This window comes from Pezoporus occidentalis, unplaced genomic scaffold, assembly GCF_034315485.1.
Source record: "Pezoporus occidentalis ecotype Australia unplaced genomic scaffold, CSIRO_AGI_Poc_V1 ctg93, whole genome shotgun sequence".
In the NCBI taxonomy this organism is placed as follows: domain Eukaryota; kingdom Metazoa; phylum Chordata; class Aves; order Psittaciformes; family Psittacidae; genus Pezoporus; species Pezoporus occidentalis.
The window spans coordinates 4,337,009-4,362,385 of NW_026916294.1; the positions used below are offsets into that span (position 1 = coordinate 4,337,009).

Here is a 25,377-nt window from a genome sequence, read left to right on the forward strand (position 1 = left end):
CTGTCTTACATGTTCCCCACCAAGTCGGAAAGCAAAGCTGCTGTCAGCATACTTGACTGTGGCCGTTCATTGTTATTTTCTGTAAACTGAACTAAGCTCTTCCACCCCAACTGGAATAAGTATGCCCCCAGGTAACTGGGTCATCTGTTACTTAAGATGTTCAAACCATTTGGCATCTACTGTCAAAAGACTGAAGCATGGTAACATACTTTGTTATTCAAAATATAAACAGAAGACTACAATATCTGCTGTCCGATTTGCATCTGAAAGAACTACAGTTCACACTTCCTGCTTTCACAAGTGCTTACCTTCACAGGTACAGCCCTGTCGTATTAAACCAACCATCAGAGACGTACACTGATTGCATTTTGTTGGTGTATTAAATGATTTCACTACAAACTGGTGGGCTTTAGGCTGAAAAACAAGCAGACAAGGATGTTAATGCCTGTAAGGCTTCTGAAGAACTGTAATTTTTTTCACAGACATAGGTGCACAGCTGCATTTAAAAAGGGAGCTTATTTGTGTTTACTGAAATGAGATCCGTGCTCCTAACACTGAAAAAACTTCCTTATCAGTGCTCATTATTGATAATCTAAACCATCCTCTGTAAATGAAACCGTGGAAACTGGACCTTGCCTCAGAACATGAGTTCATTTCCACTGCAGATAGGAAAGTTGCCAGAATTATTCCATTACACTCTAAAAATTAAAGGTGTGTTTGTAATGTTCTCGGTGGGCACCCCGCAGCCAAGTCAAGGTCAAACCCTTCCCTAAACTGCAAATTCAATGTTCCTCTATAAGGAGTGTTGCCTTGGTTCAAAGAAAAATATCATACTTTAATTTGCACACCAGAAATCTATGACAGAGTTCAGTTTTATGGTGTCAGGCACAGGCAATTTCAGAACACCCAGTTTAAAAGCAAGAGTGTAGGTGAAGCTGATTTTGAAAGGGCTTCTTCTTAGTTCTTGAGAACACAGACTACATGAGTGTTTTAATTCTCTCTCTCCCCACAAGGATAGCAGTGCTGATGCTATGATACCAAGGCTAAATGACTATGTAATGTGGTAGTATGATTCATAAAAAGACCTTATATATAATCCAGGAAGCTGCTTGGCTGTTCTAGAAATAACACCCAGGAAAGTAACAACTGGTAGGTGGAGAAAGGATACAGCCCAGGGTGAACACAAAGGCTGTTCAAACAACCTGAATAATGTGATTTGAAATAAGACAACTTTGCAGACTATTTTAACGAGTAGGTATATTAAAATTTTACTCAGTTTCCTGCTTTTCACAGCATAAGATGTCACAGTTAAGGACTCAGACTTCATCCATATTTAATAACAGTTTTACTGTTAGAATGGAAACTTTCTGTCTGCAGATGGGTGTCTTGTTTTGAAACTTGCAGGGAAACAATACTTTGCTTTAAAAACTGATGCAATCATAAAATAAGAAGGCTCTTTATGGAATGTAATAAATTAGAAAGACAATCATGATTTACTGAGCAAAATATTTGCAACCATTAAATAATGTGCAAAGTAAAATTACCAAAATCAGTTAAGTTGATCTATTAAGATGCTGCCAACAAAACAGACTGCTTTCCTTTACACAAATTAAGTCTTTTGCTATTTCTCCATTTATTAAAGCAGAGAAACAGATCTGTATTTTTTATGTATATATTTTAAATATATACATATTTAAAGAAGATCCCTAAGCCATCGAGGCACTTCTGAAACTTTTATGAGAGACTTTTTCCTTTAATAGCTTGTGCCTTATTCCTCACTTGCTTGAATATATACAATTCACTGTGAATTAGCATACACTGACTGGCTTATTTGGCCAACAGCAAAATAATTTCAACAACTGATGTAAAAAAATCAGTATTTATGCCGGTAAAAAGCCAGAAGACAATAAAACTGGAATTCCTTCTCCCAGTCCAGCACTGAAGCGCTCCCTCTACACTGCTTATAAAATGCAAATCTAGAGGTTAATTTTATAGCCTTACTCTTTGCCTTTGCTCAAAAATAAGCATTTAATTAGCACACAGACCTCCTAAGCAGAGACTGGCCCACAGTGATATCAATTTTATTGTATGCAGAATACAGAGGCAGGGTGGTCAGACACATGCAGGAAAACACTTGTTTTCGATGAAGTCTCCTTTTACTTTCTTCGTGTTCTGGTTCATTTATCTCTTTCTAATGTCCAAACTACTGTTTTTCCTATAATCAAGCCCCCGTGTGCTGCTACAGGGGAATGCCTAGTACAACTCGTCACACCACATAATGTAAGAATGAGGGTTTTAAATATTAGAAAGCAACCAGCTTGCACATAAGCAACCCTTCCGGGCAGTTCTGCTAAGATTACTGTGATACACAGTTCTGAAGCTGTTGCTCAGGAGTGATGCTTTCCCCCTTACACTGTAAGAAGTGTGAACGCTTGACTTAATACCTTTGGTGCAGAGAGTCCCGATCCAATATATGCTGTCCTCATGGTTGGTGTGTGAATTGAACGGGGAGGATGATCTGTAACCTGAACACAGTCCCCAAAGGATCAGTAAGATTATCAAGTACACACTATTAAGGGTAGCTTGAATAAAGTAAAAACACTACAATATTCCACCCACCCCATCCCCAAACGTAGGAAAGGGCTCAGAAAAATGACATGTAAGATTCATCTCCTAAATGTCAAAAATAATTTTACCTTAAACGTTTGACTGAATGTTTTATAATGCAAAATAATCACGGAGTTAAATTTCTTAATAGTGAAAGGGGATACATTATGATAGTTGCAGAGCTGGCTAACATTTTGTATTGACAAGACTTTCAGCAGGACTCCAAAGTCTTCTCTTACAAACTACAGTGTAACATTATCTTTGTGACAACATTTCTTCATTATTCATGACTGAGGATATGTTATGAAGAGAGACTGTATCTGATAACTGATACAACACAGTTCCCATCCCTAACCAATCAGCTATACGTGAATGTGAAATGCCACATTCCCCAAAATACAGTTCACTACTAGTGCAGAAGACTATTACAAGGCTATTACTAAATAGTCTTGCTGAAAAGGAGTGAGCTTCATTCTAAACAAAAGGATCTGCAGTGGCAATTTTTGTATGAGTGAAACTAGTATTCCTAAAAAACAAAAAGCAAGACAAAACTTTGTCAAGTCTGAGGTACCTCAATTGGTTCAATCTCACTAGCTGTAGAAGGAGACCTTGATCTTGAATGAAGGTGAGACTTGCTATCTTCATCCCGTGACGGAGTATTCGACAACGTAAAATTCTCAACTGAGTCAATCTAGGAGAACAAGTTGAGAGAAAAACAACAACCAAAAAAATAAATCAAAGACATCATTAAAAAAAGAATTCTCAACTCTTACCAAAACAAGATATGGGAGCAGTAGAATTCCTAAGAGAGAACTGGGAGAATAAAAAGTCAGTTTTAAGCAACTTCCTAATTAAAGGACAGAAATGCAACGGAAATTATTGAATATGAGAACACCAAGGCTTCTGCTAAGAGGTGAGCACATGCATAACAGCTGCTAGTGCAGGGGCCCAAGAAATACCCAATTCAGCATTTTAAATAGGTATTTTCTAAACACTACTGGGGTTTCTCCACTGGTGGTAGAGATTTTTTTAGAAGTGAATGCCCATATTGCCCATGTAAATCACTGCAAGCACGTTTAGAAGAAAATAAGGAGAAAAGGCAGAGCATACAACCCATTTCCTGAGGTTAGTGTTAATTATATTTGTGGAGAATCAAGGGGGTTTTTGTTCCCCACTTGAACTACAAAGACATCCTTACCAGGAATACAGCTTCTTCAGGGGAATATTTTCCTAGTCCTCGATATACAATGAAACTAAGCCCAACACAGAGCTTCACTGAACAAGAACGCAGATAGGTACAACCAGGTATCTTGGATAACAAGTCAGCTTTTGTCAGTGCAATTGGAAAGTCAGAGAATGCAAAGTTCTTCCTTGAAAATAAGGCATCTCCCCATCAAAGTTTTGTAGATCGATATATTTTAAAATAAAGTGTAATGAGACGAGGATGCTTTTCTCCACTAACAATAAAAGCATGAGGCTTACTGAAGGCTCCACTGTATGCATGGCTTTTCTGAAGTAATGCTACCATCAGCTCCCCATGGCTAAGGACTCGGCAGGCTTGCACACCAGCTAAAATATGCAGCAACATTTACAGAAAGCATTTGAACATTACAGTATTTTGGGGTTTTGTTGGGTTTTTTTATCTCATTTGCCATTGCCATCATACTAAAGATTCCACAAACTTTACTGCTTTGGGGGAATAAAATAAATTGCCAAGCCAATCTTACACATGCATATACAGCCCTGTTCTCCAGAAACTCAGTCATGGTAGTTAACAGGTGCAGTTGCTGGTTTTTTCTATTATCATTAATAGTCATATTATTAAAATAGGAGTGAGTTAAGTTTGATGGCTTCTATTTTTATCACAGCCTTCAAAAGAATGATCCGGTGGAGAATGCTCACCAGCTTAATCAACTCAGGCATATTAAGATGCCTGGAAGTATTTCTGTAAAGAAACCAGGAAATTCTCACCCTGGGATACACCTGTTTTCTACACATAGATGATGTGTTTCAAGCATTGAGGTAAGAACTAGCAGTAAAGCAACGATTCTGTGCTCAGGTTTATCAGAAGCAAACAGTAATTGCAAGCTTTATCCAGTGTTAGAAACACTGATGTCTTTAAGCAGTAAATCCCCAGACACATAACATTGTTCCAATTACTTTAAAGCTTTTTTTAATCAAGTCTAAACATCTGATAACTTGGGAGTCCAAGGACTGTTCAACCTCCAATAATTTGCCTTAACAGTGTTATTAAAAAATAAGCCCAATGAGTAACTACAGGCAAATTTCTCATAGCAAGAAACAGACATTCCTTTTCTTCTGCAAGTTAAACTCAGAGGTGCAATCTATCATCGCATAAATGTTTCCACATACTCCAAAGGCTTTCCCTTTCAAAGCAGCATCTGCATACCAAAGAATTTTCATGGTGTCTCTTAAAAAATTTAATACAAGCATGATAGAAATGACAGAACTCTTCTGGAATGTGCTACAAAGCCTTTGTGGTTAAAGACAACTGCTGAACCAGTAACAAACGTCTTTTTACTTTAGTTATGAACATAAAAAGCCCGTGAAACATACCAAACCTGATCTACCATTACAGAATTTGAAGGGATTTTAATCACCACCTTTACTGCAGAAACAGGGCCTTAAGCTGTGCTGCTGCAGTAATTTCCTGGTTCCTTGCTTTAATGAGAAGAACTTCATATAAAACCTGCCTCAAGTATGGCTAAAATCTTACATGGACTGTATTAACACCATTAAAATTAGTTTTAAACTAATTCACTGGATTATCAAAAGCGTACTTCAGTATTTCCTACCAAACTGTAATAGCCCTGTGAGCTTCCACAGCATCACCTGTATAGGTCTGAGACAAAGCCGGATGGTGTACAAACACATCTTGAGGAGAGACAAGCTTCAGAATGGGAGCCACAGCTGACAAAATGAAGCAGTTACTCTAAGTTTGTTGCCTGAGACACTGAGTGGTATGTGTTGAACTGGTCCTTATTAGAGCTGTTGGGCATTATTGCTTATTTATTGAATCTTCAATAGAAACACTTTTATGCTTCTCTATTCCTATCATCATACATGTCTAAAACACACAGAAGTGGCAGTACGAGTTTAAAACAGAGCATACCTGGTACGAATTCAGTCTGACAAAGCTTTGATAACACCACGCTTAACAATCCACCTTGATTTTTGAAACATCACAGAGCTTTCCAGCTTCACAGCTGTTTTCCTTGTATGAATTCTTCCTGCCATCCTTCATCCTCCAATTTGCTCAGTTCCCCACTTCCTATTTATATTTATCTCTGTACTGTGGGATTTTCTATCCTTTGCTATGACATGCCAAATGCCAGATTTCTACCTTCTACAGGCAATACCTATAACTCAACACCTGCCCTCTGCTAAGGGCAAGGAAACAAACAGGTCCTCATTTGACACTGACTCACCTGTCCAACCTGCATCTACCTGATCAGCTTTCATAAACAATTTTGATACTGAAATAAGAATGTACTAAATCATCTTCTCCAGTTACTGCGATATTCTGCTTATAGGATTCCCAAATTAAATACTCCAAAAGCTTTTAGCCCACAGCTGTAAAACAACAAAAAGCACAGCAGCAGCAGCAAACAGTAGCAGCAGCACAAGACATGCAGTGAGGGAAGTACACAATCCACACATTAAACAAAGGCATGTACACAACAGGCAAAAAATAAAGGGCCACATAGAGTAGGACAGCCTCTTACACGTCTGCCTTTGTTAGCTGGAGTACAGGAAGGAGAGCGCTTTAACAAAGAGAGGAGAATATGTTACAAAACCAAACAGTGACACATACATCAGCTCAGAATTGGTCACTCTACATCTCCAGAAGTAGTGCTTAGACACACACAGACATGTTCATTTTTACAAGGGTTCTGAAAACAAGATGTTCTGGGGCAACAAGTGGGAAAACACATCCGAAAAAAGAAAGGAACATTTGTTTTAAAGTGTAGTTTTGCACTGGACAACTGCAGATACATTAGACTAATAATATCAAATAATAGCATCTCTGTACTGTGAACAGGGTGAATAAAGCTATCTTTTGGAGGCACAATATACCCAATTGAAAGTATCACCAAGAACCAGAATTATTCTAAACTTAATTACAAATGTGCAGGTAGAGTCAGGGCTCTCACCACAGAACACCATGGCTTATTCTGTTTAATAATGAGAATTCAGAACATGATTTATTCTGTGCTTATTTACAAAGTTCAGATTTGTTTCATCTAGCCCAAGCCCATGGGGACTGCATGTGAGGAGAACCTGGAGGAGGATTTAAGACATGTGTTTTTAGTTTGTAATGGGTTGATAACAGGGGAAAAATAGTATCATCTAGCAAGTGGGGAAAATAATTTTGCCAAGGAAAAATGGGATCCCATTTTATTAAGTCCAAATTCATCTTTAAATAAAACAAGCTGATTGCTTCTGGTAGCTAGCAAGATACACAAGGCTCCACCCGGCAAGAAACCCAAATCAAATCCAACACTTCCATTATCAGACACTTGTAGTGAACACAGGAGACTGAACACCTAGACAACATTACTGAGAGACAGCCTGCAACACATGGGAGAAACAGCAGCAAAGATTTAGAAGTTAGTATATTAGAGTCCATGAGGGTGACTTTCCCTCCCCACCAAAATCAGAAACTAGGGACAGCAAAACCCATCCCTACTTCCCTTTGCACCCTACCATGCGCACAGGAGATATAATGAACACATGGACTTCCACGGCTATGACTGTTTAGGCACCAGTTCTGCCACCTCACCAAGTATCTTCTCCAGGAGGGATAGCTGTAACCAACAATGACTGCTATTCCTCTGGATAGTGAGATACCACTTCTCCTGCTCAGCATCTGCAGGCTACAGAGGTATCTATTTTTACTTTTCTCCAGTAGAAACTGCAAGACTACTGTTTTCCTCATAAAAAAATTGGAATTCACTCCAGCCATTCACAAAGTGCTATATACAGTTACGCTGTTTGGATGGCAGACATACAGGACATACCAATCCCAGTAATCTCCAAATGTCACCAACGGGCCAAAATCAGTGCTGCTTACACATCCACAGGGTAAACAGATCTGAGATCTTGCAAAGAGTGCTAGATAACTGCAACTGCATGTTACTCTGTCACTTCCTCATGAAACACAGACGCTGAAGGAACAATAAAGGCCATCAGTAAAATTTACTTGGCCCCTTGATTAGGAGAGGCTTTCCTGAAACCCATGCAATAGCGCAGCACTGTTTAAATCCTACCTGAGGACTTCTAATTCTTCCTTAGCCTTAATGTAAGGCGCTAGCACAGGGTGCCCAGAGAAGCTGTGGCTGCCCCATCTCTGGCAGTGTTCAAGGCCAGGTTGGACAGGGCTTGGAGCAGTCTGGCCTGTTGGAAGGTGTCCCTGCCCATGGCAGGGGGTTGGAACTGGATGAGCTTTAAGGTCCCTTCCAACCCAAACTGTTTTATGATTCTATGATTCTCAGGTTTAACTGAGCACAGATTAATTCTTCTCGAGATGCTGCAAGAAACACTGACCTTCAATGTAACTACTGCCAAAAAGAGACAATGGAAAGGGAATGGAGGTCAAATTCAGTGGGAATGGATTTTTAAAACCCTTATTTTCATTTAAGTGTGCCAAATATTTTTATATTGAACCAACTCAATGAGCTAAACATAAATTAACCAGTAATTTTGATGATTCAGTTACAAATTTCTCTATGAATGACTCAAGTAACTGTCCAATACTTGAAAGATGCAGAGCTGACTTCAAGCACAACTGCATTAAGGCACTTTTCGCCTACTAACACCTACATCAGCTTTATTTACCTAATAAAGACAGGTAGCTCAACAAGCCTTGTATTTGCCTGCATAGTACCCTTTCCCATCTTTGAACAGTCAAATCCCTTCTTCTGCCATTTTAGTAGATGAGATACAATTCTGCCCTGGTGTTAAGAGATGTTAGCCCCTGGCCAGCCCAGTCCAGAAATGCACCTGTGCCCAAGGCAACTAAGGAAAACCTGCTCCTGTTGGACTCAGACTGAAGATGTAACAGCGAAAGTTTGATTCTGTGTGTTCGAAGTCATCCACACGCAACAGTATAGCCATTAATACCTGGAGTTTTACCTAAAAGATGGGTATTTGAAAAGATTTGACCTGGGTGGACTGATGAAGAAGAATGTCTCAATAAATACACAATAAAGCACTGATGTCCCTCAAAATTAACCAGATAGCAATCAGGAAAGCTTTCTTTTCCTCATTTTCCTCTTGTAAAACAGAACATTATCAGTTCCTCTGCCATGTATATACTTTATTTCTCTTTTATCAGGTTTTAGGAGAGGGTATTAGGTATTTTTAAAAGTAACTTTCTATGAAATAACCTGTTGCTACACACTAAGTGTTCTTAATACTCAGGCAACATAGAGAACACTTCTTTAACCCCCATAAAGTTATAAATATTATTCATTTATTGTAGATTTAATGTGACAGGAAACTAATTGTGGTTTTGGGTTTTTTTTTGGTGTAAGATGGAGTTTTCTGTATGCTTTGCAAAAATACAGGCAAATAGTCCCTGCTGCAGTACCCAAGATGTACCTTCACATTTTGGCTAAGGAATATATCTGATCTAGGGGGAAAAAAAGCATCTAGAAGAAAAGCATTCTTTCAGTGTTTGTGCAAGGTAATGCCACTAACACAACAGGCCCATGCACTATATACCTTCCCTGTTACACCCCTCACAGCAGCCATTTCTAGAATAAATTTCATTATATTTTAATGCAGACAGGACTATAGTATTTTATATATAAATGTGTATACACATATATAGAAGCACACACAGACATACACAATATACCTGTAGAGCTGTAATGGATGGTTCTCTACTATACATGCATTGCATATACTCTGATTTTAATAAACTTATTATTATTTACTTCTATGTGCCTACTGCTTCAGCCTGGAAGAAATATAATGCAGTCAAGTTTTCAGCTTTAAACTCAATTCCCTTATTATGCAACTAACTAGGATAAATACTGAACAGTCTCCTGACAAAAAACTAGCATCTCAAGTGGCAATGAAAAGCAGTAAGTTCACTTCAGTTATAATGAAGTTATATTTTAGCCTATATTCTTACAACATAAGCTAAAAAAAGAGATTTTCTTTATTTGAGCAAACAGAAATTAACTGTATGCAAGGAAAATGTTTTCACTAAAGTGATCAGAAAACTACTGGAAACAACTGATGATAAAGTAATAATACGAAGCAATAGAACTAAATTTAATCAACATGCCGGGGGTTTTAGAACCATTTCCCACAGGCCATATCAGTAGATAAGGCCCAAAAGCAGCTGCTCCCCATTAGAAAAACTGATTGTAAATAATAATTCTTCACCTTAACCTACAGAAAAACATTTACTTTAAAATCTAACATCTGTCTATATAAATAGGTGTAAGTATGCTATTTTAGGAAGTCTGTTCTCTACTGCACTTGCAGATTTAAATTGACTGCATTAATGTTTGACTATTCCAAATCAAACAACTGCTCTCTTATTGGGGGATTTACTGGTTTAAAAGTCAGACTTACGTCATCCATAAAATCAATCAATGAGGATGAAGAGGAGGAAAAGGAATCCTATTTTAATGAAAACAGCAGTAAAAAAAAAAAGAGAGAGAAAGACAGAGATGGATGAAGAAAACTGTTCAGTATAAATAAAAGTGCAAGACTAAAGAACTGTAAATAACTAGTGCCAGTAACAGATACATCAGTAAGTTGCCATTAATTGCCTTTCACAGACAATTAATAAACTACCTGTATAAACCCCAATGTTTTTCCAGCATTCTTTCAATAAAATAATATTCGTGCACTCCAACAGGAGTTTTATCTTGAAAGTAACTTGTAAGAGAAGTAATTCAAAAGCAAATAAAAAATGGTATTAATGTGAGGACTTCAAGAGAGAACAATGAATTAATGAATGTGTAATGAAAAGAAAATAAATCTGGGGACATGAGTAACATCAGGGATTATGCTTGTTCATGTGATGACCTTGTAAACCCATCACGAAAAACACAGGGGGGAATTTTAGACCAGTGTGTAACTGTACAGGTGCCTTGTCCCCTCTGAAGTCACTTCGACCAATATTTCACCCCAGCTGTTCTTTTCAGATAAAAACAGTGCGTTGCTTACTGTTGATTAAAAACAGAAGATTGGAAATGTACAGTGTCATTTCAAGTTTTTTCTTCCAGGTTTTCTACCTAAAGGGGCTTTTTGTCTAGAACTGGCAAAGGAATTATACAGATTTATTTTTAAGTATTTAGGATCTGTGGGGAGGAGATGCATATTAATTATCTGGATTTTACAGATCTGTGTAAAACGAATAGAAAATGAAAACTATCTGATAAATACATGGTACCAAGGACTTCACAGAATACACCCAAGGATTATTTATGTGTTTTCTCTCATTTTTACGAAGCCCATATCTGCAGTACTTAGCATTTTTCTAAATACAAAGAAAAGCCATTTCAACAACTACACTTTCCATGTTCACTACAAAACCAGGAGAATTTCTGCAGCCAAGGTTTGAGAGAGAAATCACCATGATCACCAGTGTTCAAGAGAAGACAGCCAGCACTGTAAATGACAATTCTCACATATTATTACACACAAATATAAATGGAGCAATATGGCAAAACCAGTAGCAAACTCTCAGTAAATGTGCATATAACCTGCACGTAACAGCAGTAGCTCCACTGACTAACAGAGAGTTAGAATAGCTGTACACTTACTTCAAATTGATCCAGAGCAGAGGTAGGCGCATTCAAAAATGCCAAGAAAGAATTCTGTGAGTCTTGGTGCTTTACACCTAGAAAACAGCAGCAGGTTTTTAAGCTACAGAAAAATGACCTTTTCATGGAGGACCTTTGCCTTGCTGAATCAGGCTCTGAGTATCCACCTGAACCACCTACATTTTTTGAAGTGAGTTGTCACATTTGGTCTGGTTTCCAGAGTAAGAGTTTTTTAACAGATGTGCATGCCCTAAGCAAGCAGCCTGTGTTTAATTAATGTTTTCTAAGGTAGGATATGCGTGGTGCGAATTCAACATGAAAACATACTGTAAGCACCTGTCTGTTACACAGAAGGTACAGATTCCTTATGTGCAACAAGCAGTGCATGACACACTGGCACAGAGGCTAACACCATGGATGTCACCCAGCTCTAGTCACACGCTGGACAGCCTATGGTAACAGGATGGCTGTAGCCAACAGTGAGGTTCCACAGCAATGCACAGAACATGGTTGGAGAATATACTGCATTCACAAATAATACAGGTTCCTTGATCCATGCTCCATGCATGCCTGCTACCTCTCACTTTCGAATGTCCAGGAGTAATACAATCCTGGGCAAGCTTCAAATGTCTCTGTCAAGATACACCACGTCCATGGTTTTCAGCCAGTAAGCAGAGCAGGAATGCTGCACCCTCCAGAGCTGCAGAGGCTGGCACACCTTGATTGTTATTTTAACTTGCTCCAACTGATATATTTCTTTTTATTTCTCCTTTTCTTTGGGGCATAATATCAAGTTGCTATGTGGGTGTTCCTAAATCACAGATGTGTACAAACTCTAGCTCCCTGATGTGAGTATATAAATATTACATGTATATACACATACACACATATATTTATACTTATTATGACCAGAGCCTCCAGGACTGTGCGCATCTCCAAAGACTGATGCTATCAAAGGACACTTATCTTAGAAAATCTCAGTGTTTTGCTCTTACTAGATGTATCACCTTGTTTGTTCTAAATAAAACCCACAGTGAACAAAGAGTTACAAAGAACCCTTTCCTCTTCAAAACATAAATACACTGAAATCCCACTAAAATACTAAAAACAATTCTCAAATTACCTGCTGCTTTACAGAATCTTTTTTTTAGTAATTTTTTTTCCCCCCATCCTTCTAAATTTTTGGAAATCATTTATAAAGAGCAATGGATTCAAGTGCTAATCTAAGTAATCCCTTCCTAGAAATCAATTCCCACACACAAGAAGCTACTCTACCACTGTACATTGACTAAATCTGAATCCTCCATACAGTTCATAATTCAAACATCAATATTTATTCTTATAAGAGAAAACCAAGCCCAAAGAGGATAAGGATTTTGGATTAAGGTGTATTTCTAAAAATAATATTTGAATAGTTGCAGTAGAATCTTATTAATTTACTTCTGGCAAAAAGTGTAATAAGTTAACTGTTCCTTAAACAGCACATTTTCTTTCTTTTCTTTAGGAAAAGAGTAAAAGTTTATCTCCATTTTCACAAAAAAACAGTAAGGTCTCAAACACTAGAAAAAATACAGCATAAAATATTAATTATAAATTCTTAACACATTGCTTAACACAAAGGAAGACTTCAGAAGTTGAGTAGCCATGCAGAATATTTAAGACAGTTCAAGAATCTGTAAAGTGAAAGCTGTTGTCTCCAGGGAGATGCTATCAAGAGTTCCTCTCCAAGGACTTGGAAAAAGCACAATCCTGGTATCAGTGCTAAGCATCAAGATGAACAAGTATCAGTTCCCTCAGTCTTATTTGCTTATTGGCATCAGTCATTTTTTAATGTTATGTATAGGTCTGTATTATTTTTACCAGTCAACCAGCACTTGGAGGCTGAATATAGGAGATGAATGTACAATACATTATTGACTGACATGCTCTTAGGTTGCAGAGGCTGAAGAGTATTTGGCATCCCTATGCAGCAATTGTTGCAGGGTTTTGAAACTCTGGAGTTCAAACAGCTCCCTGCTGAAAATTAGGTAATTCCATTTGGCCTGAAAAATCACTTCTTCCCATGTGACTCATAAGATTCAAAGAACACAGCTACTGGAAAGAATCAGCCAAATCATTTATCATCTCGTAATGAATTCTTTTTTCATTTCAGAATTACCAAAAAGTCTTTTCTCCCAGCAACAATGCGAAATACTGTTAAGACAGATGCACTAGAAAACCCAGAACATACTCTTAAAACCACAGCAAAGCAAACACGACCACACTGCTCACTGCGTGGTTACAATGCCAATCAACAAAAGTCACCCCACAAAACAAATAAAAGCTATGAATGCCTCGGCCATTGTCTACTCCCTGTGCAGACAGGCCCCAAGCTTCCATAAAACACCACTATGGTCAGTATTGAAGTCTGACTACCTTCACCCATGGTAAAGGGGGAAAAAAATTGTATCTGTACTTGTAACAGTTTTCTGGCACCACACGTATGCCAAACAAAAACAATGCAATTCCAATTCAAATAATAGCTTCCTGGTTCAAGCTTATCAACAAGCCCGAAATGCAATACAAGTACGTGTTAAAAATGCAAATGCAACTGCTGTGGGTACATCTTAACATGCAATTGTTGTGCTCACATTTTGTATGCCAAAGTCTGTCAGTACCATATTCTACTTGCAAGGTGACAACTGATAAGATGTACCCACCAAAGTGAAACATGTTATTTACTTGGATATCAGTTGCCATACCCTTTTCTGATCTAAGCTCTTCTGTCTCCTTTTTCAGCCTTTCAATATCTGTCAACAGCTCCATGTTCTTCTTCTCGGCTTCTTGCAATTTACTTCAAAAGAATACAAACAAAAAAACCATGTAAATATTGAGAACCCACGATACAAGTCACTTTTTTTTGTCTACAGAATCACAGAATGGATTGGAAAGGAGCTTAAGATCCAACCCCCTGCCATGGGCAGAGACCCCTCACACTAGACCATGTCACTCAAGGCTCTGTCCAGCCTGGCCTTGAGCACTGCCAGGGATGGAGCATTTACCACTTCTCTGGGCAACCTGTGCCAGTGCCTCACCAGCCTCACAGTAAAGAACTTCTTCCTTATATCTGTCCTGAACTTCTGTTTTAGTTTAAACCCATTCCCCCTTGTCCTATCACTACAGTCCATCTTTGCATGCTATTTAAAAATTAATGCTCAGCAAGCTTCTGGATGTCATCAAATGCAGAATGAATTCAGAAATCTATTGGGACCTGTTTAGTATGGTATTTAAAAAACCCAAGCCAACATAAAAAGCAATTAATTGCCCCTGTTTACTCATTAGATAGGCTCATGTTTCTAATTAAAGAGTAATTTTGTATCCTGTGAATGAGAAAAAAAGACCACATGTTATTTTATGCTTAAAACTGTTGTTTTTTTTAATTTGTTAATTCACAGTGCCTGTGATTCTCATAGATGATATTGCACTATTTTAGTTCTCAGTTACTTCATAGGTAGCTGTCCCAGTGCTTGCTGATTCACAGTCAACAGGTAACACATTTGTACCACACTTCTCATCTTGTCTACCAAAGGAAACATCCTGTTAGAGGATCTACAGTGCTGCCCATCATGTTATGTGACCTGAAAAACATCCAGGTCAGGTGGACATGGTATTCCCACTTTAGAGACAACGTATTTGAATCTCAGCTCTGTCCAGCTGAGAGCAACTGAAAGTTTGCAACTTTTCTGAAGTTGCAAAACAAGTCAATCGCTCTAAGCTATATTGAACCTGGAAACCTAGAAATGGAATGTCTTCCCACTAATCCCTGCTTTAGGCATTCACCTAAATGAAGTCTAAAAAGGGGGGGAGGATGTGTCTGAGGAAGGCATACAAGAATTCATAACCTTCCATAACCACATCTTATTACTGTGCAAATCTCTATGCAAGAGTTGATTTTTGTCAGCTAACCCAATGAAGCTATCAACAGAATGGAAGAGAGTATGTTAAAGACGCAAAAGCAAACTCTGCTTGCATTAGAACTTAACACAACTAGGAGAGATTGTATTATTAAACTGTCCCCTCTGAAAAGTCTTCAATATGGGTGAACAGTGTGCAGCTGCAGCAAGCCAAGGATGCTGGGTTACATCAACAAGGGCACCACCACCAGAGATTAAGAAGTCATTATCCCACTCTACTCTGCACTTTCCAAACCACAACTAGAATACTGAGTTCAGTTTCGGTCCCCACTATTCAAAAAGAAGATGTGGACAGGCTGGAGAGGGTTCAGAGAAGGGCTACAAAGATGATCCAAGAACTGGGAACCTGCTTTGTGAGGAAAGCCTGAGAACTGGGTTTGTTCAGCCTGGAGAAAAGAATACTCAGGACAGACTTCATCACCATGTGCCAGTACTTAAAGGGTGGCTACAAGGAAGATGGGAGACTCCCTTTTTACATGGAGAAGACGAGGGATGATGATGGGCACAAGTTACTCCTGAGGAGATTCTGATCAGATACAAGAGAAAAATTTTTCACGATGAAAACAACCAGCCATTGGAATAATCTCTCCAGGGAAGTGGTGGATTCCCCAACACTGGACTTTTTTAAGATGCAGCTGGACAGGACACTGGAACATCTAGTCTAGGTCATGCCATGCCTAGAAAGCTTGGACCAGATGATCTGTTCCAGTCTGGTATTCAGCTGCTTACACCATAAAGAGACGTGGTCTTTTTTTCACATTCGGATGTAAGGAACTGGCACATCATTCATTATCAAATTTTGACAGACAAGATAAAAAAAAAAAAAAAAAAAATCAAGATTTGATGACACTCCCTAGGAGGTATCACAGTAAATTTCCATCAGAACAATTCAGTCTTACCATTCTGTAGATATACAGGAAGCTTTGACTTTGTTCAACTCATCCTGAATAGCCTGTTTGGCTCGGATTTCAGCATCGAGAGCAGACTGTAGTTCCAACCTCGCAGACATATCCAGTTTTGCAAAGCGGCGCATCTTCCATGGCATGTCCTAACAAAGAATAATAAAAGGGAAAAGAAAGGCTAAGAGGAAGGAAAGCTGAAACTGAGGAATAGAACTAACTTCAAACAATTACATTTCTGTCTATTAGGTTCTTAATGTCAGAGTTCATTAATTTCAAAGTAATCTAAAAAAAAAAAAGAATTGTTACTAGCAGTATTATTTTTAAACTCAAGTATTAGATGGCAAAATGAACATCTTACACTGTTATGATCCTAAAACCACTGTGAATTCTAGTTTGGATGTGCCTCAATTCATATGACAGCTATGAAGGACATTCACATTTCACAAGACTAAGTTTTTCACTACCCAAAGTATAGATTTACTTCAACAAATTCATATATGATTATAAACCAGCTACTTCAACAACAACATAGATAAAATCACATTATAAAGATGTTGGTGTTTAATTCATTGATAAACAATAAATTTGCTATTCAGTTATTCAGAAGGGAAGCTCTGGAAAAGTCTAACTTTTGACTAACACAGGCTCTACTGACAGGTAAAAATTGCAGCTGAAACTATCAAATTAGTGTTTTTACAAACAAAATCCCCTGACATATAGAAATATTCTTACTGTAGCTCTTGCACCCAAACTGGAGTTCCTCAGTGCCTCTAGCTCTTCTGTCATTTTAGAGGCCAAGGCTTGAAGATAACCTCGAGCGTCTTTTTCATCACTTACCCTAAACAATTACAGAAGAAAAGGGTGTTTTAAAAAGGAATTGAAAGGAAAAAGTAATCCACAAATCCCTTCAACAAAATAGCAACCAGAAACACAAACTAGCAGAATACAAAACAAAAAGCATAAAGCATAAAGAAACAAAAAAAATGTACTAAGAAGAAAACCACACAGAACTAAACCTTTATGGCTTTGCAAACATCCAATAAAAATATCCATCTTTAAGAGAAGGAATAAAGATTAAAGAACTATGTATCTAAGAAAGCAATATATGTCTCAGTATAATACAGTATTGGAACTAGAGGTTTGCTTTACTGTATCAACTGACTATGAGAACTAGTAGAATCAGTGATATTGTTTCAAGAAATGATAATTAAAGGGAAAGAATATAAGTCCATTGTTATTAAACAACATAAGCCCGAAGAGGCTCTCTGAGCTTGCTTTCTATCAAGGTGTGTTTTCTGGGTGTGAAGACATCAAGGAGGAGATGTGTCTGGTTTTGAGATTCTTCCACCATCAGTTACAAAGAGGAAAAAAAGACTTTGTGATTAATGACAGCAGAAGGATCTTTCTTTACTTTGCCTCAGGTTTTAACATAGAAAAGGAAGTTGCCAAAAAATTATGTCACTGAAAACTAAGTAGCTTATGAAAAACTTTACCCAAACAGACACACACACACCCCTAGTTCCTTTCGCCTCACATGCCAGGCTCTGGACACACTCATCTAACCCACAGAAGAACAGACACAGCTCTGCAACACCAGGGTACACCCAAGTCTCTGAGCTGGTCCTGAAGACAAGCAGTCTAATACCACAGCTTGATCGCAGTTAGATCTGTCAGCACTAACCACAGAAATGTTTAGGATGTGCTCTAAGTAATGAGCATCTAATAGTTTAAAATAACAGAGGAATGTGGGAAAATAATATTTCTATTTAACAGAAATTAACTTTTCCTTGCTTTCCTTCATAGCTGTAATTCTGTTGGAGTGATTCCCCTTCCCAACATCAGTTTCTCTAGTTGATGCTACGGACTTCATGCACACAATGAATATGGAAATGGTTCTACTTGCAAGTTTACCATTAATAAATAAACTCAGTATTTCAACAAAGATTTAGAGACTAGGAGGCAAGAAAGACAGAGAGCACACACTCTGAACCGCCACGGGGAGGAACAGAAGGACTTTCCCACAGTGACTTTATGGCAAGATCTTAATGCAAAAGCAATGGACTAAACAGCTACGGGTTGTACTCACTTCTGGCTGAGCAGTCTGAAGTTTACATAAGAAAAATTGCTTTAATACGGAGGAGGCTAATGCAAAAATAGCGACCACAAAACTCACACTCAACATGAAAAACTAAGCACTTATTCATGCTTTGGCCTTTATCTGCTTTGCCTCCTGCTTGTAATTTAGCTCAAGAGATAGGGAAGAGACTGGAAAAGAACACAACTTTATTAAAGTCAGGGAGAGTTTTGATATTAATGAGTCACTATTTTTCCCAAGGTATACTAGAACTCAATGGAAGCAGCACTCCAACTTCTTTTCCCATAATAGGCTGGATACATTGCAATGACTAGATATAGATAAACTTGGCCTATACAAACTATTTAGCGTATAAGAGTGGGCAAAAGATGTGAGGAAATAGCACTGAGATGCTTGGGGGGGGGGGGTGGAAGGTGCGTAATACATAGTAAAAACAAAAGAGTGTAATGTAAGCAGGAGTAAAAGGAATGTGACGCTCTCAAGGCAAGAAAGTAAGTGATGTAGAAGGAACAAAAAGTGATGTAGGAATCAGCATTTATCTTCGTTTTTAATGCGTAAAAACTTTGAGGAAAAAGGGGATAATGTCAGATTAAATTGATTTGGAGTCTTATTCTTTTAACTTTTCTCACTAAAGCTGACAAACTTTCAATGTCCAATTTCTTTGTCAAGTTTTAGCATGCCATATAGATCCTTCTTTATAGAAGGTAAGGAAACATTTCAGTTATTTGGTCTATGATGTACAGAACCTCCAGGCTCTGAATGCTGAAAAGCTGCACATGGAAAAACCTCAGAAAGATGCTTCACAGAACATGTGAAAAACTAGAAAATGAAAAGATAAAGTCAATGTTTTGCAGAAATCTATCCCGAGTTCAAGGAACCTCCTCAGACTTCGGAAGACACTAAACAGCACTACAAATTGGAGGAGATAGTTTTGTTGTCCACTAGATGGCAAAATTCCCTCGATAATGACTAGTGATTAAAGGCATGTTTGCAAACATTGATGTGAAATGCCTTGCGTGAACCAAGGAGTCTTGTAGATTTCTGATTTCCTACTGTTTTGCTGGGTTGCTTTTGTTTGCTTGGCTTTAAAAACAAACAAAAAACCAGAGCAAGAATGGTAAAGTTACTCTTACTAATGTTTCTCTTCGTGCCCCACTTCCTGGGGACAGCCCTACCAAGCACAACAAAAGACCTAAGGCAGAAAAAGTTCTTCAGGTTCCACAGAGTCAACTTTGTTTACTGAAAATTTAGCTGAGGTTAACTGTTCTGTTTTCATATGTAACAGAAGTGCCCTTGCAAGCTTAGCTCATTAACTATAACGAACCGACAACAGCCACATCGTACAAATTCCTGTCACATTAAATTCAACTGTTTGGTTGGAGCTAACACCGTGACAACCTTCGAATAAGCACTAATACCTAGTTGCTATTTGTCAGGCTGCTCAGAAACTTAAGACTCTCCAGGTCTCTGTCTCCTACTTTACAATACAATACGGACCCAGAAGCCTAAACGGTTTTGCTGAACAGGAGTGGTCTTAAAGCCCTAGGGTCTTAGGCCAAGCTGCATCTTACCTGATTTAAAACCACTAAGGAAGTTCAAGAGCCATCACTCCCAGTTCTCCTGGTTTCTCTATGCTTTTAAATTTGTCTTTGTATCACTATGCTCAAACCCTGCATCTTTTTTCTTCCCCCCAACTCTCCTCAACAAAATGTGGATTTCAAGCTGCTTCTCTAAGAAGTTTCAACACTTCCCTCTGCTCCCAAACACTGACATTTCCCACTGCCCTCCTGAATTTCTATTTCATAGATACTAAACTTCTGATTATTCACACCACAAGCATGATGCATCTCAGGATTTTTCATGTTTTGAGTTTCTTACAGTTGAATTTTCCCAAAGTTTTTGCTAATCCTCTTCCCCAATTTGTGTGTGCTTTCTCCTGAGAGCCACCCAGCTGAATCTAAGCCTAACATCCACTAGGTAAATTAGGTAGGATTTAGCTCATCCATATAAACATACTCAACAATACAGTTATTCATTTGAACTAGTTGCCTAGGCTTCGTTTTCAATCAATGGGGAGAAAAAGTGATTTCTAAAGTACTACTAATGGGATTTATTTGTCTGCCTTAGGACTTCTAGAACAAGGTTACATGAATCCCTCCTAGAAAGACTCGTAAGATTCTTGCCAAGTACAATGGGAATCACTACCAAGATTTCCATCGACCTCCTTTCTGCAGCAGAACAGAAATACGGTAGCATGGCTATTTAAAGGATTCTTTTTTGAAGAGACTGCATGAAACTCCCATGCAATCAATCTCTTTCCCATCTCCCAAAGGAAAATTTATAGCTGACAATAAAAGCCTCAATACTTCTTACTCTTGTCAAGGAATGATGAATGATTTGGCTAATATAAATTGTCAATATAATAGCTCCATTAAGGCTGAATGATCTGTGAGGGTCTGTTGCTACCATATTAGAATTTGCAATGACAGTTTGATTCAAGTGTTTGTATCAAAATCTGGCTGTATTTATAGAATCTTGGTATAATAACAGCAAAAATAAAAAGGCTTTTGTACATTTGCCCTAAAAAGATTCAAAGAGCACAGCAAGAAAGCAGGAAAAAGCTAAAGGGAACATAATAGGCCATCCAAGTAACTCACAAGTTATAAAATCTAAAGGAAATAATGATTTAAAAGGGTGCAAGGAGTCATGAAGAAAGTGACAATCTTAACCACCCAAAATGTGCATTCGAACAGGGGACAGATTTCCTGAGAGAGATATCTGTTAGATGGCAAAGCAATCAAAGAACATATGGGACTCCTCGGGCTTGAGTTACTCACAACAGGACTACACCAAATCCCTCAAACTACCATGGGCAGCTGAACAAACTGTTTACAAACCCAGTAATTAAGTCCATCTACTGCCTCCCATCCTTCATAAATCTTGGTACAAAACGATGATGGTGGCCAAACCCCAAGAGGTGGAAAGTATGCACCCCAAATCCCTATCTTAAGGTAGTATCATGTGAATAATCTGTCAGTTTTGAAGAGGGAGCCTAAAAGCTTTCCCCCACTTTGTTAGCACCAAAGCATTCTGTTATCATGCTGAAGAGGTGGGCAGGTACAGATTAAAACTGTGCATTCTTCTGAAGAAAATAGGGCTTGTGAAAGGTTAAAGAAGACTAATTTTCTTTTTTTCTCCTTTAAAAAATGTTTATCATTATTATAGATGTTTAAATACTTGATATAGCATCCCATGTTCACAGTAAAAAAAATCCCCAGAAAAGGACCTGCTTTCAGTATGCAGTGCTGAATTCTACGGCCAGCAGAAGGACATGACCAGATTACCCGGGTAACAAATAGAAAACCTAAACATAATGAGAAAAAAATATGTGAGTCAAGCTAAGGCCTCACATTGCTGAAAAACGTTAACATCAGCAGAGAGAAGTATGGAGAGCAAGTATTGGGATGTGTTATCGTGATTAGGAACTGGAACCAAGCCACATCTTTTTAATCTCTTGCAAGTCTGCTCACAGTACTATCTTTTTTTTTCCTCTTTTTATAGAATTGCTTAATTTTTAGTTCCATACTTAAAAAAAAACAAAAAAACAACATTATATCATCATAAGGGATCAGTAAAATGGTATTTCATTCAGAAAGTTAGTCTTGCGTGTACCTGATTGGTTTCATTAGGTATCTTCAGAGATACAAAACACTCATACCTCTTTTACCCCCACAGCCACATCTCTAATACATGCGAGATCCTTTATCGCAAGCCTAAACCACATCAGTAGCACATCTTAAAATATTAAACACACTCATAAATTGGAGCAGGGACATTCTTAATGGCTGTTGGTATGTTTTTACATAGTGTTAAGTAATTCAGACTTGGCTTTTGCCAGAACTGCCAAGTTTCAGGAGGACTTTCACATTTAAATCTGAAAAATGGGGTTTGGTTACCTTGGTGCATTAAGAACGATAAGCTTTACCTTATTACAATATGGAATGTGAAGTAATAGACTTGTCTGTCTTGTTACCTTGATTTTTTTTCCCCAAATAAACATTTCTGATTATCTAGAAATTAACTGGTCATTTAAACAACTTTTATGCATTTTTTATTTCCGTGATGCCATCTACTATACTCAGCTATGAGAGATAAGATTGAAAAGGAATATGCACAAAGTGGACCCTGTACATTTGTTAACCTCTGCTAGAAATATAATGGCCTGAGACGCTATGGACTTCATAGCACAGATTGGCATTACATACTTCATGTTACAATCACTGCTTAAAACACTTCAAGAAGCCCAGAGGGTAGCCCTTCTTTCCTGTTACATATTCACATGGCAATATGCAAAAACCAAATTTCTATGATACTGACATTACAAAAATACCAAACAGTTTCATTATAGGAAACGTTTCCCATTTTGGCTTTGACACAACAAATTAGATCTTTTTACTAACATGAGATGAGAATAATGGGGGGGGAATAACCAAGTAGTAATCCAAAAAAAAAGATGACTATATGATGATGAAATCTTCCCAGAAGTGGGTAATCTGTAAAGAAAGTATGTGGATGAAAACTGGTTTTGTAGATGCTAAACACTGCAACAGACCATAAAAGGGAGGAGAGAGAAGCAGGCATGGAGAGGAAAAATAAAAGACCACCTAGATAAAACAATCTTTTTCTCCGAATAGTTTCAACTTGGCTTTTTGGTCCTTGATTTATTAGAACTGCCCAGAAGACTTTAGAAACATAACGTCACTATTTATTTGTGGTAGTCTCAAATGCCCTCCTTGTAAAAAAACCCATCACATAAAAGTTGCACTGTATTTGTTTCATTCTGCCACATGACAAGCAGATGAAGGAAATTAATGCCGAGACACAAGCACTCAGCCACTGCTTTTCCCAGGCTTGTTCCCTCTCCGAGGCGTGAGCCCAGCACATGATCCTTCCAGCATTCTTCCAAACCCACAAGCCACACCCAATGGCCGTGATTCTTCTGTACTTAAAGAAGTTGTGTTTGGTTAGACACTTTCACTCTTAAGGAGGATTTAGGTATTATTAAAATCTCATGGAAAAATACAGCACAATCCAGGCCGGTTGTAAGATTTTACCTACGCGCTTCCAAGTGCCACGTGCAAAGGTGAAAACTAAGTAACAGCCCTACCACATCCTGAGGGGATTCTGCAGTGACATTAGAGCAGAGGACTCACCACTGGATGATCTCAGTGATTTGGGCCTCCCAGTGGGCCACGGACTCCTTTTTATCAGCCAGATCTCTCATCTCTTCTTCCAGCTGCCGGTTATTCATACTCAGCCTCTCAAACATGGCAGTGAGCTGAATGAGAATTTGAACAACTTGTTAAAGGTATAAGCTGCTGTGATTCCAGCTTTGCAGACTCAAACCCATGTGGTCCTCTCACTCACAATGCTTTAGAAACTGATACTACCCATCACGATAAACACTATGCAACAAAAAAAGCCAGAATCTCTCCTTATGTATGACCTTAGCTGTGCTGCAAGACCACCTTTAAGGACTAGAACTGCATTTTTACTCTAATTAATTAGTTTTCTGAGAATTAGTCTCTAAATACCTCCAGAACTCTTAGGAGGTTTCTGCTTTGCAGCATATAGGTGTGGAATGTTCTAGATGAAAAAACCTACACTGTAAGGGCAAAGCAAGGGCACAAAAATTGTTATAGTTCAGATAAAGCTGCCAAACCTCTCCCTTGTTTAGTAACCATGGAGAATGAGAGGCTTAACAGATACAGGCATGAGTCAGTCCTGAGATTCTCCAGGTGTCTCACATTCCCCTCTTTTTTTCATTTTACTTACTTGCAGTCAGGGAAATTGAAATTAAATGCACATCTGTAAGTACAATATGTTATACCCAACAATTAACCTCTCACATTCACAGAGCTGTCATTCATACATGCACATTCTGCAAGACAAAGCCACAGCTAACCTGGCTTGGTATGGGGAACTAAACCTTCATTGCATTAAATGGCTATTCCGAAAGTCAAACTGGAATCAGAGATCAGACAGACTTTACAGGAAGCCCTGCTTAGGATAATGGCTCTCAAGTAAAAAGCTTCCTTTAGTACTGAAATACATTAACAAATTGAAGTGGTGAAAAAAATATCAGTTTCAAATCTCTTCTGCTTTTTACTCCAAAGTACTCTACTCCATACTTATTTAAATGGACTTACAATTTAAATATGACTGACACTAAGCATTAAAACTATTGAAGTGACAGATCTCTTACTGCTCTTCGACTAAGCCTACATACAGGCAAAGCATGTGTCTTATAGTGGTATGAAAACAGGATTCAATTTGAAGGCTGGCATGCACACATGCTTACTTTGAAGAACATTCTACTTTCATCATATTTTTAGAAAACCTAATATATTACAAAAAGAATAGACTAGTTTAGCAAAGCTTAGCTAATCCACAATGAACTTGAACAACCTGTCAAAATGAACAATAAAGAGATAATCTAAATGCACGAAACGATTTTTCCTTGCTCAACAGACTTCAATTAATATGCTTTATCATTTGTATCTTTTTAATATCTCAAGGTAACACTTCATCTCAATGGATGGGAGGGCCCTGCTTTTTCACAGTAATTGACATGCAGATATACCCTAAGTAACCACATCATTAACTATGTATTTTTATGTTGGGGTCATACAATGAAATAAATCACCTTTTTTTCTTGGCTTAAGGTATTGACTAAGATGAATCTTACTAAACTGTAAGAGCATCTAACTCAATTCCTTCACACAAATACACATACATGCACATATATATATATATGCACACATTCTCAAGTTCTAAATGCTCCAACCCTGACAGTGCTCAAGGCCAGGCTGGACAGAGCCTTGGGCGACATGGTCTAGTATATGCTGTCCCTGCCCCTCTGCAGTGGGTTGTAACTTGATGAACTTAAGGTCCTTTCCAACCCAAACCATTCTATGATTCTATGTAGATGCCCTATTCAAATCAAATAC

The 25,377-nt window shown here is 38.1% G+C and overlaps 1 protein-coding gene across 9 annotated transcripts in view; it reads right to left on the reverse strand.

The window, feature by feature from the left end:
- CDC42BPA (CDC42 binding protein kinase alpha) overlaps positions 1-25,377 on the reverse strand; it is a 180,000-nt gene that overhangs the window by 30,895 nt on the left and 123,728 nt on the right. For 6 of the 9 annotated variants that reach the window (XM_062605756.1, XM_062605753.1, XM_062605751.1 and 3 more), the window contains 9 exons: positions 23,581-23,705; positions 17,005-17,110; positions 16,270-16,418; positions 14,159-14,250; positions 11,418-11,494; positions 6,354-6,392; positions 3,179-3,298; positions 2,445-2,525; positions 309-414 (listed from right to left, as the gene is read on the reverse strand). In XM_062605756.1, the coding sequence (XP_062461740.1) occupies positions 309-414; positions 2,445-2,525; positions 3,179-3,298; positions 6,354-6,392; positions 11,418-11,494; positions 14,159-14,250; positions 16,270-16,418; positions 17,005-17,110; positions 23,581-23,705 (895 nt within the window). The remainder of the gene's footprint in view (positions 1-308; positions 415-2,444; positions 2,526-3,178; positions 3,299-6,353; positions 6,393-11,417; positions 11,495-14,158; positions 14,251-16,269; positions 16,419-17,004; positions 17,111-23,580; positions 23,706-25,377) is intronic. The other 3 variants (XM_062605752.1, XM_062605759.1, XM_062605760.1) reach the window with 2 other exon arrangements.